The 13727-nt window shown below is 37.7% G+C and overlaps 1 protein-coding gene across 3 annotated transcripts in view; it reads right to left on the bottom strand.

Annotated features, from left to right (window-relative positions):
* Positions 1-13727, bottom strand: part of RFTN2 (raftlin family member 2) — a 77097-nt gene that overhangs the window by 39494 nt on the left and 23876 nt on the right. For all 3 annotated transcript variants that reach the window (XM_014525598.2, XM_006035468.3, XM_014525600.2), the window contains exons 6-8: positions 13050-13250; positions 4075-4196; positions 2265-2368 (exon numbers count right to left, since the gene is read on the bottom strand). In XM_014525598.2, coding sequence (XP_014381084.1) covers positions 2265-2368; positions 4075-4196; positions 13050-13250 — 427 coding nt within the window. The remainder of the gene's footprint in view (positions 1-2264; positions 2369-4074; positions 4197-13049; positions 13251-13727) is intronic.

The raw sequence follows: 13727 nt of genomic DNA, 5'->3' as shown, positions 1-13727 counted from the left end.
GGGAAAGATTTTTTTTATACAGGGAACATGCAGCTATCCAGGTTCAGATGTGTCCAATATGCAATTTTCTCTTTTTCTGTAACCACACCTAGTAATGGGAGTTTAATTTTATGTCTTATTTAAAAGATATCAAACCTTCAAGGGGTGTACCCACTTAAATACTAGGCTAGGATTCCAGGTTGTTAGTAGTTTAGAGGAAAGGGTACTATAAATAGCACTTCCTGTAGCATGTGGCCTTTCCTACAAAGTAGTTTAGCTTTCCTTTTTTCATTTTCCTCCTTAAGTAGCCCTTACTTCCTGATTGGTGGACCATTATGCAGAAGTCATCCTGTTTGCCTGTTACCGGTGGTGGCTAAAATCAACAAAGAAGGAGCAACTGCTTGAAATACTCTGACATCTGCTCAGTGCCTTACAGGTTACTGGAACAGTGCTACAGTTCCAGGATTTAACCTACCTTTTACAATCTTTCAGAAAACTTCCTCGATCAAGTTTAATTAATATTTTATAAATAGGGGAAGAATAAAGCACTGTGAGATTGGACATTTTTACATGTACAAGTGCCGGATTGCCAGGTGTTTTGAAAAGTGCCTGGCGCTGCAACACTTGCAGTTGTATAAGTGGCAAAATGCGTGTCAGCTTGGAGAAAATGGCAGCAGCACGCTTTTAAACTAAAACACTTCAGATGTGCTTTAGTTCAAAAGCATACCACCGCTGTTTTCTCCATGCTGATGCGCACTCCGCCACTTACACAACTACAAGAGGCACAGCACGGTGCACATTAGCTTCGATTAATCAAGTCTGCTCCAAAGCAGCGGCTCTCTGGCGTATCCAAGAACTAAAAGGTATGTGTATAAATGCCCTAGAGACCCTATGGGGTCCCTGTGCACATAACATATAACACATAACAAAAAGTGAAGTGGAATGTTTCCAAAGGCACGTATGTTTGTAGAGCTGGCGCTCTGAAATGCTTCAAAGGTGTTTGCAACATTGCAAGACTTACTTCTGGCTGCAACCTGTGCAACCTCTTACATCTCCACAATAGAAAAGATTACAATTAATAATAGATGATAATTTATAAAAATGAAAACTTAATATTTATGAAAAATTAAAGGGAGAGAATAAACATTTTTGGGATTTCTTAAATAATGGAAAATGTCATTTTGTTCTCACAAACTTTCTCCTTTTTCTGTATAAAATTAATTATACTATTTTACCTAAAATTTAGATGTTCACTAGCCAGACTAGCAATGCATGCTTTCAATTTGAAGGTGGTTGATTAAAGAATGATAAATACACTGATAAGTAAAACCTCCATTGCTCAGGGTGGTTCTATGTGCACTCCACCCGTGGTAATCTCATATTGGCTTGTTTAATGCAATTAGATCCTGACCAAAGCCTAGCAAAATCAATGAGCATTTTTAAATTAATTTAAATGGGCTTTGGATCAGGACCCAAGCATAGCTCCAGACATTGGACCTTTTTCTTGAGACAGAGGTTAAAGGCAAACAAATGAATCAAAGACTTTAATAAGTGTATTAAAAGAAAACTAGCTCAAGGTATAAATTAGACATAGTTAAATTTACTAAATGACCTGGATTTGTTCTGACTTGTTCTTTAGTATGTTTGAAGTCCGAAAGTGCTGTAGCATTTCTTCAGAACATATTGCTGGATTACAACTATACACTACTGACAACAGACATCTCCCCTATATGGAACTGTTTTAAAATGTTCTACTAAATAAAAGTTTTGTTCATTTAAAAAGATAATAAAAGTGTTAATTAATTGATGGTTGAAAAATGCTACCTTTGCTGAGATATGCATAGAAACACTCAGATAATTAGTTTAACTTTTTTTATAATGCATTAAAATAATCTAAATGTATTCAAAACAACTCTATATAGGAAAAAACTGTAAATGTCAGTAAATGTCATACTTACTCATTAGTTCTGTTTAAATTCTGTAAATGTCAGAATTACCCTGATGGTCTGTAATCAAAACTTACTGGGAGGAGAAATTAAAAAGTTGTGCAAGCGGGAGTCAAAGGTTGCAGTTTCTGTTGTTATAGTTTGTATATTACTAACTGTAATTTTTGTAGAGGTACACAAGATGAAAATCCGTTCTTGCAGTAGTAAAGTGGATCCTAGTTTTATCATTTGTTCTTCCTGTCGGCAAGGCACTCCCACTGGCATCTCTGGGAATTGTGCACAGGTTGTAAGAAAAAAGCTGAGATCTAGTGGTTTCTGGATTACCTCCTTTCCAATTACCTGTCATGTCGGATGATGGGTGTAGGCAGCACACATGTAAGAAGCCATCCAAACTCAGCCAGTGTGTGTAGCAAAGGTCCATAATCTGTTTTGATTTCATATCCCTATATTATAAGTACAAAAAAGTATTAAGAGCACTTTTACTAAGGTAAGAGAGGCAACAGCAATTGTTTTAAGACCTGAAGCTAAGGATTGTCGAGAGGACATGAGAGGACAGAGTGAGAGTTTTCCACCAGTGATTCTCTAATGGAAGAAAGCAACACTGACAAGATCCCTGCAGGGCAAAGCACGGTCAAGAAGCTAGAGGCTAAATTGATTCAATCTTTGCAGGTTAGTTTAAGCTACGTAGATTGAACTGATAAGCAAGTGAACAGATATTCACTTTTGATTTCAGAAATGCAACCACATGCCTACAGTGGGCCAGGCCAGAGCACGCCTCCCTGCTCAGCTGGAGCACATAGCTTGGGGCAAGGCTGGCCTACCCACACTTCGAGGTGGGGGTTTGCAGGGGAGGTGCAAAGTATCCTGGGATCATAGAATCACAGAAAATTAGGATTGGAAGGGACCTCAGGAGGTCATTTAGTCCAACCCTCTGCTCAAAGTAGGACCATCTCCAAACTAGATCATCCCAGCCAAGGCTTTGTCTAGCCGGGTCTTAAAAACGTCCAAGGATGGAGAATCCACAACCTCTCTGGGTAACCTGTTCCAGCATTTTACTACCCTCCTAGTGAGAAAATTCTTCCTAATATCTAACCTAAACTTTTCTCGATTCAACTTGAAACCGTTGCTCCTTGTTCTGTCATCTGCCACCACTGAATACTGGGGGACTGAGTTCACTTGAATCTGGAGTGGATCTGGGACAGAAGTTCAATAAACCAATTTAACTTAAATCAGTTAAATCTGATACTACATGCATCCAGGTTTATCATACACCAGTTTCAGCCATTTCGATAGCAGTTTACGTGAACTGAAATTCTGCTGTGTTATAGATCTGAATCAATTTCTGAACACTGATTACATAACGGTGTATGTGTAATTTCTGTCCCTAGCCCTGGAGGGCAGCAGGAGAGGCACAGCCAGACTGCAGTAGGAAAACAAAGAGAGCGGTTGAGCTGTTTGGTTCTACATCTCTCTGCCACCCAGGTGCCTCTTTGCAGCCAGGATTGGGTGTGTGATTAAGTGTCCAAGGCCTCTGGCTCTCTGCAGGCAAGTAGCTATTAAGCCAGAAATTTTTTTTTTTGTGAGGTTTTTACTTTTTGTCCTTAGTTGGGTGAACATTGTTTTTCCAAACTTTGACATTTTCTGCAGAATTCAATTACCCTAGAGTAATGACTAATTACTGCTTATTTTTATGCACTTTAGTATGAAAGCAACAGAGCTACACTTGCTTAAAACTATGACTGAATTGGTCCCAAATCTGTAAATCTGCATATCTGCTTGTACGCATAAAGGAAAGATTTCAAGTAATATTTCCTCAAAGGTACATGTATGTGCCTCTTTTCAGATCAATAATTTGATAAATTTCTTTAAAAAATAATAATAAAACATTGGTAACAACATGATGTTTAGCTTAAGTAATATAAACAAATAAAATCTTTTTTAGCAAGTGTAAAACATTATTTTTTCACATAGTTTTGTAGGTATTTGATCACAAACACAAATTCATTATTCAAGTTTATACTTTCAGTGATAGTCCTATTTATGAAAGATGATTACAATACTGTATCCTAAACTTGTATCTAATTTCAATATGAACAGACTAAGGAAAAAACAACACAAAAAGTAAACTTCTCTGGAAACAATGAATTACCTCAATGACTGTCCATTGTTCTACAACTATTGCATCATTTCCTTTCCTGTTAGAACCTGGAATTCCTGAACCTTCTTCTTCATATAAAAAAAAACCTTCTATAGATTTAGGCAAGTGGTCTCCTGTAGAAACAAGGACACATTTAGATGGACTGTAAAAATTTAGGCCACATACTAAAAGATGTCTGCAATGGCTTAACTTTACAGACTGCGAATAATCCTTGGAAGTCAAGTTATCCAAGACATCAAATTACTTCAGTTTAATGTCTTTGTTTCTGGTTGTCTCAATCACAGTTCAGAGACTATTAAGTCAAATTATTAAACAAAAACATATTTTCTGTGTTTTTCAGTAAGCAAGCTATTAACAAAAGGCAGGTTTCTACATTAGTAAAAGTATTAGCAAGCAAATGACATACTTAAATATTAACTTCTATTTCTTATACATGAGAAAATTATCTACTGTTTATGTAGCACATAAATACAGAAACTCCATACTCAATTTTTAAATGATACAGGTATGACCACAAACAGTTATTGGAAAGGGGAGAGGATTAAAGGAAAAATTGAGCATAAATTGCAATGTCTAGCCACAGTTAACCTAAAACCCCCCAAACACCTATATGGCCACGGGAAGAACCTGAAACAGAAATAATTGTAGAAGGATGCCTGATGGGAAGGAAGTTTCAGAGAGCACCTCCCTGACTTACTTCTTGACACTATCCAGCTAGCCAAAACTAAAGCTGTGCACCATATCATGGTTCATTTTCTGTCTTTGATAGCATACTGCAATTCCTAAGAGTCATCTGCAAGCTGTTTGTGCAGTTGTTCCTTAGTAGCTGAGAATCTTAAAAACTAAAAAAAACCCAACAACTACATTTAAAGAGAAAGTAGAAATACTATAAGAATATCAGTTTTTAATCCTCTCCAGCATGCCATGAATATAAGAAGACTGGTTCTGTGACATAACTTACAGCTATGCAGAAATACTATTTCTTTTTCTGTAAAGTAAATAAATAAATAAATAAAAAGTTTTATAATTAGTCTAACTCAGAATTTTACCAGATGGGAATACATTTTCTAAATAAGGTATGGATTCCAACTTCTCAAACATCTGTTTTCTAATGCCAAGTATTGAGACATAACATTTACTTCTTTTGGGTCTGTATTTATAAAAAATAATATTTGTTTCTGGAGATATAGATATTTAAAACCAATCATTTACATGCACATATGCCTATCATGCAGATATAGAAAAAGAAGGAGACATAATATTTTATTTTTACACATGCACTGAGATAATATGGTTAAGTCTGCAAATATAAAATGAGTGCATAACACATTTTTATTATTGTTTGTAACAGCTCAATTCTGTAATTCAATTTACAAAACTTATTTTAAGGTATCAGGAAGGCACTTGAAATAATTTCTTAAAGGTTAAAATATTTCCTACTTTATCGTTGTTATAAGCGGGTGAAATAGGTCTCTGTTGAAATATGTAGAAAATAAAATCACCATTTTTTTAAATCACCCCTCCATCAGACTTGCTTGAATACTCAACACCAGCACTGCCTTTTTGGACACCGTGATCAATATCCAAGATGGTAAAATTCAAACCACCATATATAAGAAACCCATGGACCAACGTACATATCTACACAGAACCAGCAGTCACCCTAAACACACCAAGGAAGCTGTAATATAAAGTCAAGCTCTCCGATATCACTGAATTTGCAGCGAGGTGAATACCTGCGACTGCCACCTCACAAATCTCAAAAAGGCCTTCAGCTAACAAGGATACTCCTCTGGAGAGATAGATCACACTTTTGAAAGAGCCACCTGGATACCACGTGAAGATTTGCTGCAGTACAAAAAGACAATTCCCTACAAACTGCATACCATTAAGTTATGACATATCACCCTTCCCTGGAACCTACATGGAAAATCCTCAAACAATTGCAACCCATACTAGAAGAAGACTCCTCTCTTAAAAGAGATCTTTTCAGAACCATCCATCCTAGCCTTCAGACAAGCACTGAACCTTGCTAACCTCATCACTAGACACAAACTCCATGTGACCAAAACCACACCAAGTGGATCCAGACCATGCCAAGACAAGAAATGCAAAACCTGCCAACACATGTTCACCACCCCCACCCCCACAATAACTTCACCCCACAACAGAACCATCATCATTCCTGGATCTTACAGCTGCACCTCCAGAAATGTTATACATCTCATCCAGTGCACCAAATGCCCTAATGGAAAATATGTTGAAGAAACCAAACAACAACTGGACACCAGAATGAACGCACACCAAAAATCTATCAAAAACAAGAATACCCAACTACTTGTGGGGGCACACTTCTCACAGGACCATCATTTCCTCTCCAATCTGTCAGTTCTAATCCTCAGAGGGAACTTACAAAACACCTTCCGTAGACAAGCCTACGAACTTCGTTTCATAAATCTACTGGATACAAAAAATCACGGACCTAATGCAGACATTGGTTTTATGACACATGATACAACCTGCCTGACATCTGATTCTACAGGTACCTGCCTGACCTATCCTCTTACATTCTTCTTACCCCCCATCTTTTCTCCCTTCCCCTCCCCTACTTTTCTGCCCTTTGTCTCCCTGATTTCCTATTTCCTTCTTCATTGAGAGCCTCTTTCTTACCCCATATTATTACCTCTACAACATTTCCCTTTGCCCTTCCCCCACACCTGCTTTCTTCCTCCTCCCTCTCCTGCTTTACCTTTTGTTTCTCCTGTCTACCTATGTATATTTTCACTACACCCTCTCACACTTTGTGCTTCTCTCTTTCCTGTTTTCCTGATCTTCACCTACAGCCTCTTTTGCACCTTGTATTCTATCACTGTAATGTCTCCCTTTAGCCTTTTTTCCCCTGCTCCCTTCCCTGTTCCCTCTCTGCTTTACTTCTCTGTTTTACCTTTTGTCTAATTTCTACCTAGTTACATTCTCACTGACATCCTGCCACACTTTTAGCTTCTCTCATTTCTTGGAGTCTCAGAACAGTAGATGCTCCCTATGCCTGAAGGGTGACTGTGCCCAAAAGCTTGCTAAGAACTTTTTTCCAACTACTCAGTTGGTCTAATAAAAGATATCACATCTACTCAAAGAACCTTGTCTGACCATTTTTATTATCACATTCATAAAACATACAGGGTTAAATTAATCCCTTTTGAAACTCCATCAACTTCAATGGACTCACAGATGAACTGAATTTGACCCCTTTGTCCACCCTGTCTATGATACTTGTTTACGATTTCTATTACTAGTACCCAAAACCAATTTGAGATCTGGGCTATTTTCTTAAAAACATAATTTCACGTTATTATCAGCTGAATACTTTGTACTTCAAGAAAGCTGATACGTAAGCTATTTCAGAACCCCCGCCCCCCCCCCGCCCCATTTGGATTTTTAAAGATATATGCCTACTTTGCTAGTACATTTGGTGGTGCTATCTCTTATTCTCTCACTCTTACTTTTTATTTTATTTTGCCTTTTAAAACAGAAAACCCTTTTTGGTAGGAATTGTGTTTGTAGAGAATTTTAGGCAATCCTGTATTATAAATCAACAATATTGATCAAGTCCAACCAGTTGCAGAAATAATCTTCTGCCACAGGCCCTATGTAGGTTACAAAAAATCATTTGATCTAAGAACAGTTATTTTCAGAAGCTATGAGTACAAAATTTGTCAGTATTTTATTAAAGTGACTTAACTATACTCCTAATTTTAAAGCAAAAGATTGTGTAATTAACATTGATCCATAAGAAAATACAATGCAAACCTGTTGGCTGTTGCCAATTTAGTTTTTTTATTGGCAGAAAACTTAGCTATAGAAATTTACCAGCTAAGCTGTCTTTTTATATCTAGTGAGGGGAAACGGTAACATTTCTTTTTTTGTCTGGGCAATTTAATATCCTGATAGAACCCAGAAAATAAAGATAATATTTCATTTTCTAAGCAACTCTCATTTTTTTTGATTCCTAACACCAAAGAATCAACCCTGTCAACATTTTATTTTTCTGTTTCTTAGCTTTCTTGGAGACCAAAATTGTCAACTAATTACATTATTCTTTTAGATAGGCCACAAGAACCAAATCAGTCAAGAAAGAACCCATTAGCTAACGACAGCTGTAGCTCTTTCTCAGGTTACTGACACTTGATTGACTGGAGAAACCCTCACCCACAAATTGGGTTGTTTCTTTAAATGTGTGCAATGTAATCCAGCATTGTCATACCCAAGATCCCAATTGCCAGCAAGGCTGGGTAGTATCAGAGGCACTATGGAATGCCTATAAAAGACACTCCCTGTGTTAAATATAGAAAAGTTCTTTGTAAAGAAGAAATGGTAGACACAGAGCATGGGAGACTTGCAAAACTTCTGTTGGCCAACAGCTGAAGAGATTAATTTTGGTTGAAAGATTTATTCCTTAATGAACTGCAATGGCTATTTCCAGAGGAGTTTTTCTTTTATCACCACCAGTGAAAGAGGTATACTAGAGACTAAGGATCTGATTTCACTGAATCAAATCAAAAGGAATCTTTGCATTAACTTCAGCAGAGTTTGGATTGGGGCCTTTAAGTCAAGATATGCCTTCAAAATTCACCATTTTTTGCATACAGGGGACATGGCTGAATAATGAAACCTGTGTAATTTCTGTGCATTTAAGAGTGGATCCATGGTTTTTAATAATTACTAAACTTTTTTCCCCCCAGTGTGACAGCAGTGTGACAAAAAGTCAAGGATTTACATGAAGGGGCAGTTTTTTCAAAAACACTAAGGGCACAGACAGACGTTAGAGCCCTGCTCTAACTCATGGTGCTTTATATAAAGTGCCATGAGTTAGAGTGTGCCCTGCCCCTCCCCACTTCCCCTGACCCAACAGGTGTTTGCCTGTTGGGTTGGGGGGAGCGCAGAGCTGGAGCCAGCCTGCACTAACCCAGGCCAGCAGGTAGGCCAGCAGGTAGGAGCATTCCAGCAGCCTTCCATGAAGCTGCCAAGCCACTCCTCTCCCCAGCCCAGCCCTGCCCTGCCCTCCCAGGTCCAGGGAGGGGAAGAGGGGAAGGACCTCCCAGCTACTGAATGGCCAGAACTTGGGATAGGGTGGGAAATGGGGCCCCCTTGCCTTGTCCACCCCCCACCCCCAGTTAGGGTACTGGGGGGGAGCTGGATTTGGCCCAGGAGGCAAAAGGGCTCCATTCCCCCTCCCCCAAATTCTGGCCATTACCGGCTGCTCCCAGCTGCTGAATGGCCAGAGCTGGAGGGAGGGGTGGGGAATAGAGCCCCTTTGCCTTAGAGGCATGACCTGGCTCCCCCCAGTACCCTAGCTGGGGTAGCTGGGGAGGGCCACAAGGCGAGGAGGCCCCATTCCCCCTCCCCACCCCAACAGCTCTAGCCATTCAGCAGCCTGGAGCTCACTTTCTTTTTCCCCTGACAGCCCAGATGGCAGGGCTGGACACCAGCCCAGCCCTGCCCCCCCATGTGAAAAATTAACCCTGGAGGGAATGCAAGTTCCTTAAGGTGTTCAGCTTTTGATTGCCTTAATGTGATACCCGATTTAACCAGGGTTAATTTTTCGTGCAACTGGCCATTTTAAATGCTCTTGGCAGCTAAGCACAAGTATTATGACATGGCTGTAGAGCACTTTCAAGGGCCAGATCACTCTAAAATGTCACTGCTGTCTGCACCCTGAGTTCTTAACAGATTTAATTGTTTATAAGGATTCATTGTTAATGTTTATTGATTTACTTTCAAACATTTTATCTACTATAAATCTGTTTACTTTTTCTTTTAAATTGCTCAGTAACCCATATAACCTTAACATAGGGAAGCTTCATAGAGTTATTATTAATCAGACCAGAGAAAACAGAATGATGTTAAGTAACATATATCCTGACCAGAAGTTGAGGGATATATTACAGTTTAACTTGGGATAAAAATTTCTCTTGAGCTAGTCTATAAACATGGGAGAGGGGGTAAGGAAAATGATTTGCAGCTCCCCCTGCTAATCATTCTTCCAAAGTAAATAACCCTTATACACTTCAAAAATAAATAATTAAATAGTAACTGGCTGCCTTTTTAGCTGCAAATTGAAGAATGAGATTTTTTTTTCTCAAATGCATACACGAACTGAATAAATATGACAAAGAATAGTGGCATGAAATAACAGTGATGCACAGCAAAAGTTCTAAACATTCTTTTGCTTTCTTCAGTACCCATATTGTGAAGCAGACTAGACAGACAGGCACACTAATATATTTATTATTAAAAAACTAAATAGTGCCACATAGGGAAACTGAATAGTGAAACTGCTATCAGGTAACAAGCAGCTACTCAATGACTCATAAAAGTTTCTTTTACATTTATTATTTAGCTGTCACCCTTAATATACTTGATTATTTTCTATAGAATGATTTTGAATCTCGCAGAAATTGTTTGCGAGAGTCTAAAGAAACACTTCAGTGAACTTTTACAAAGCAGCTTTTCTGAATTACAGTCCTGTTCTTCATTCACTCATACATAACTGCCATAAGCAACTATAAAGGAACACTGATCACTTAGAATCTAGGACAACTGAGGCAACCAAACTTGGGCAGACAACAAAATGCTAGGTTAGAGGAATATAAACTCTCCATTTAGCATGATAACTTTTCACTTCTTATGTAATAAGTAACATTGGCAATAAAGTAGGTCAAGTAGTTCAGATCTATTCATCCAGCATCAGTGTACAACCGTAAAATATTCTTTTCTTTGCAGTATATTCTAATTTTAAATGATTTAATACCAAGCTACAGAAAAAGCAGCTTATTAAGCATTCTTCACTAAAAATCAAAATTAGTTTTAAATACTTGCAAAAGATGTTGCTACACAAAATGTTACTTTTGAAACTGTTTAATATAACTTACTATTTCTGATGTCAGTAAAGGCAGTTAAAGATCTTAATTAACATATTATTCATGCCTTAAAAGGCACAGTAATTGAATGTGTTAAGCCAAAGCAGCTTTCAACTAAAAAATAGTTTTTGCTGTTGAGAAACTCAAGTATTATTACTATTTACTATAGTACTAGCAGCGCCAAGAATCTCTGTTGCAGGGTGTGCTGGCTCTTAACAGCATTCAGACTCAACTGTGCTTTGGCCTCTCTTGCTAAGTGATTAATTTAAGTTTGGGTATGGATGTGGCTGGGTCAGGTGCCCAGGAACAGGTGCCAGTGCAAAGACCAGGCTTCCTGTAAGATGGAACCTGCTTTGTCAGGGTAAAGTCCAGAGGCTAGAAAAAGGCGAGGGGGTCCTCTTTAGGGAAGCCCAGCCTGTCACAGTTGTCCTGTTCAGAGGAATCTGAGGAGCAGAGGAAGAGTGCTAGAGGCTAAAGGGTGACTCTGGAGAGAGAAAAGCATGGACGTTGAATAGGGGATGCAAATGGAACAAATGGAAAGAGAAGACCAAGAAGATCTCCATGCCAGCCAGATGGAGAAATCTGGCAGGAAATACCTGCAATGAGGGATAGGAATGAAGATGCAGGAAGAAGAGATCTAAGGAAATTGCAGGCAGAACAAGTGGCAAGCAAAGAGCTGAAGAAACTGTAGAGTAGAGAAAGGATTTTTTTAGTTTAATTTTATATTGAATATTTGAGATCATTAGAAGGGGTATTATTTGACTTGTACGGAATCTGTGGGCAGTTCTGATAATTTTAAGAAATGCAAACTGAGGTGGCAGCTGTGTCCAATGGCAGCACAAGTAAGATTTGACTTCAGATCCTGAATAAGCATCATACAAAATACTTAATAAGAGCCAGCCTCTGCCCCAAAATAATTACAAGCTAAAAGCAACTGGGTAACTGTGACAAAATTTATATTAGAAGCCAGGATTATTGATTTCTTTTAATTAATTCTAATAAAACTGTTTGCGAAATCCTGACACTTAAAACAAACCAGCAGCAACAACAAAAAAAAGACTGAAAAAAAGCAATCCCACCCTTCCAAAACAACAAAAACCCCTCTCTTGCAAAGGGACTGAAATTGGTGAACCTCCAGGGTGATACAGAAGTCTAGATCTAACTTATTTAGGAATTCTAAAATTACAAACCAGCATGAACAGTCACAAAGAAAGCTTGATGCTTAATGATGATTCCTGAAATAGCTCGCAAAACAATTTCAGCAAGCCACATGTCTCTCTCTTTCCTGTTGAATAATGCATGGTTAAAGAGCCAAATACTAACTTCTCAAATGTACAGGGCTGGGTTCAATTATAATATGTTATCAGTTACAATCCAAAAGAACTACAGTTCTTGGTGGGTGATAACATACTTGTGCATTTACAATCTCTAAATGGTCAGGAACTTAAATGGAGCCAAGAAGCTGTCCTTAAAGGCCTAATATTTCAGTCCTAACAAAGACAGAAGAACATTAATTGACTTCAAAATATGCTATTAACACAATAACGCCTACAGGAAGAGGTCTTCAATATACTATTTGTATTGGTTTTATTTAATAGTGATAATACCCTATATACCGTAGAAGTTTAGGTTCCTCAAGATCAAACTGGAGGTGCTCCAAAAATCACAGGTGTGGACTCATGTAAATAGTAAGGGGGAGGTGCTCAATGAATCAGGGAAAATTGTGCATAAATATTTGTGATTATAATTTTTTTTCTGTTTTTTTATTAAAATAGCAGGGGCACTAAATTCATATGTTACTGCCTCCACGTTGCACCAGGGAAAAGAAAACAACAATTTAAATTGTTCTAAGAGATGACTATCAAAGAAATATGGAAAGGCCTTTTTATTTTTTAAATAGATCTCACATTCTTTTATTACAATGACAACATAACCATTTCTAAAATTGTTCTCTTTAAACTAAGAACACAATTTGACCTACATGTTGCAAAACAAACATATAATAGTTTAAAATTTCAAGAGAAATATGATTTCCGGAATTACACTTACCTTTAGAAATATCCCAGTGTACAAAAGAATCAATTAATGATAATCCTTGTTTATAATAAAATGTGGTTAATTCTAGCCAATCTGCATCTAGGGTACTAATAACTGACCCTTTTCTTGTTACTTTCATAGACAAAATTCCTTCATGATATATCCAGCAGGTTGAATCATCATCAAAAACATTGAAGACTGAATATAACTTATCTAGAGAAAAGAAAAAACAATGCTTCAAAAGAACATAATCAACTTAAGAATACTTTTTGGCTAAACATTTTTATTTTTAATGCAATTTTAATATGAAAACTGAAGATTAGAAAAATATTATTTCTTCCTTTTTCAATTTGCTTTTACATTTAGAACAACTTATATATAAATATTTTTATCACTCACCTATATAATCACTCAGCTAGGTAAGTTCTCCATGATGTCTGTGTGGTCTTTCACACAGCAACAGGAGAGAGAAATATAATAATAAGAAAAAAATACCAGAATAGGTAAGTATAAAACCTAAAAAATTGACTTGGGGGATGGTGCCTGAAACTGCTTTAACTTTAAAAAAAATTGTCTAGGTTTCAACTCAATAAAATCAGTTTTAGGGAGTCTGGGGGAAAACCCAAATACCCTGTCTCTGGATACCACAACACAGAGGTTGGTAGTCTGCAAGCACGTGCAGGCATGGGT

This window comes from Alligator sinensis, unplaced genomic scaffold (assembly GCF_000455745.1).
Source record: "Alligator sinensis unplaced genomic scaffold, ASM45574v1 scaffold1229_1, whole genome shotgun sequence".
In the NCBI taxonomy this organism is placed as follows: Eukaryota; Metazoa; Chordata; order Crocodylia; family Alligatoridae; genus Alligator; species Alligator sinensis.
Note: the sequence above shows the minus strand (reverse complement) of the source record. Positions and strands in the feature narration are given on the sequence as shown.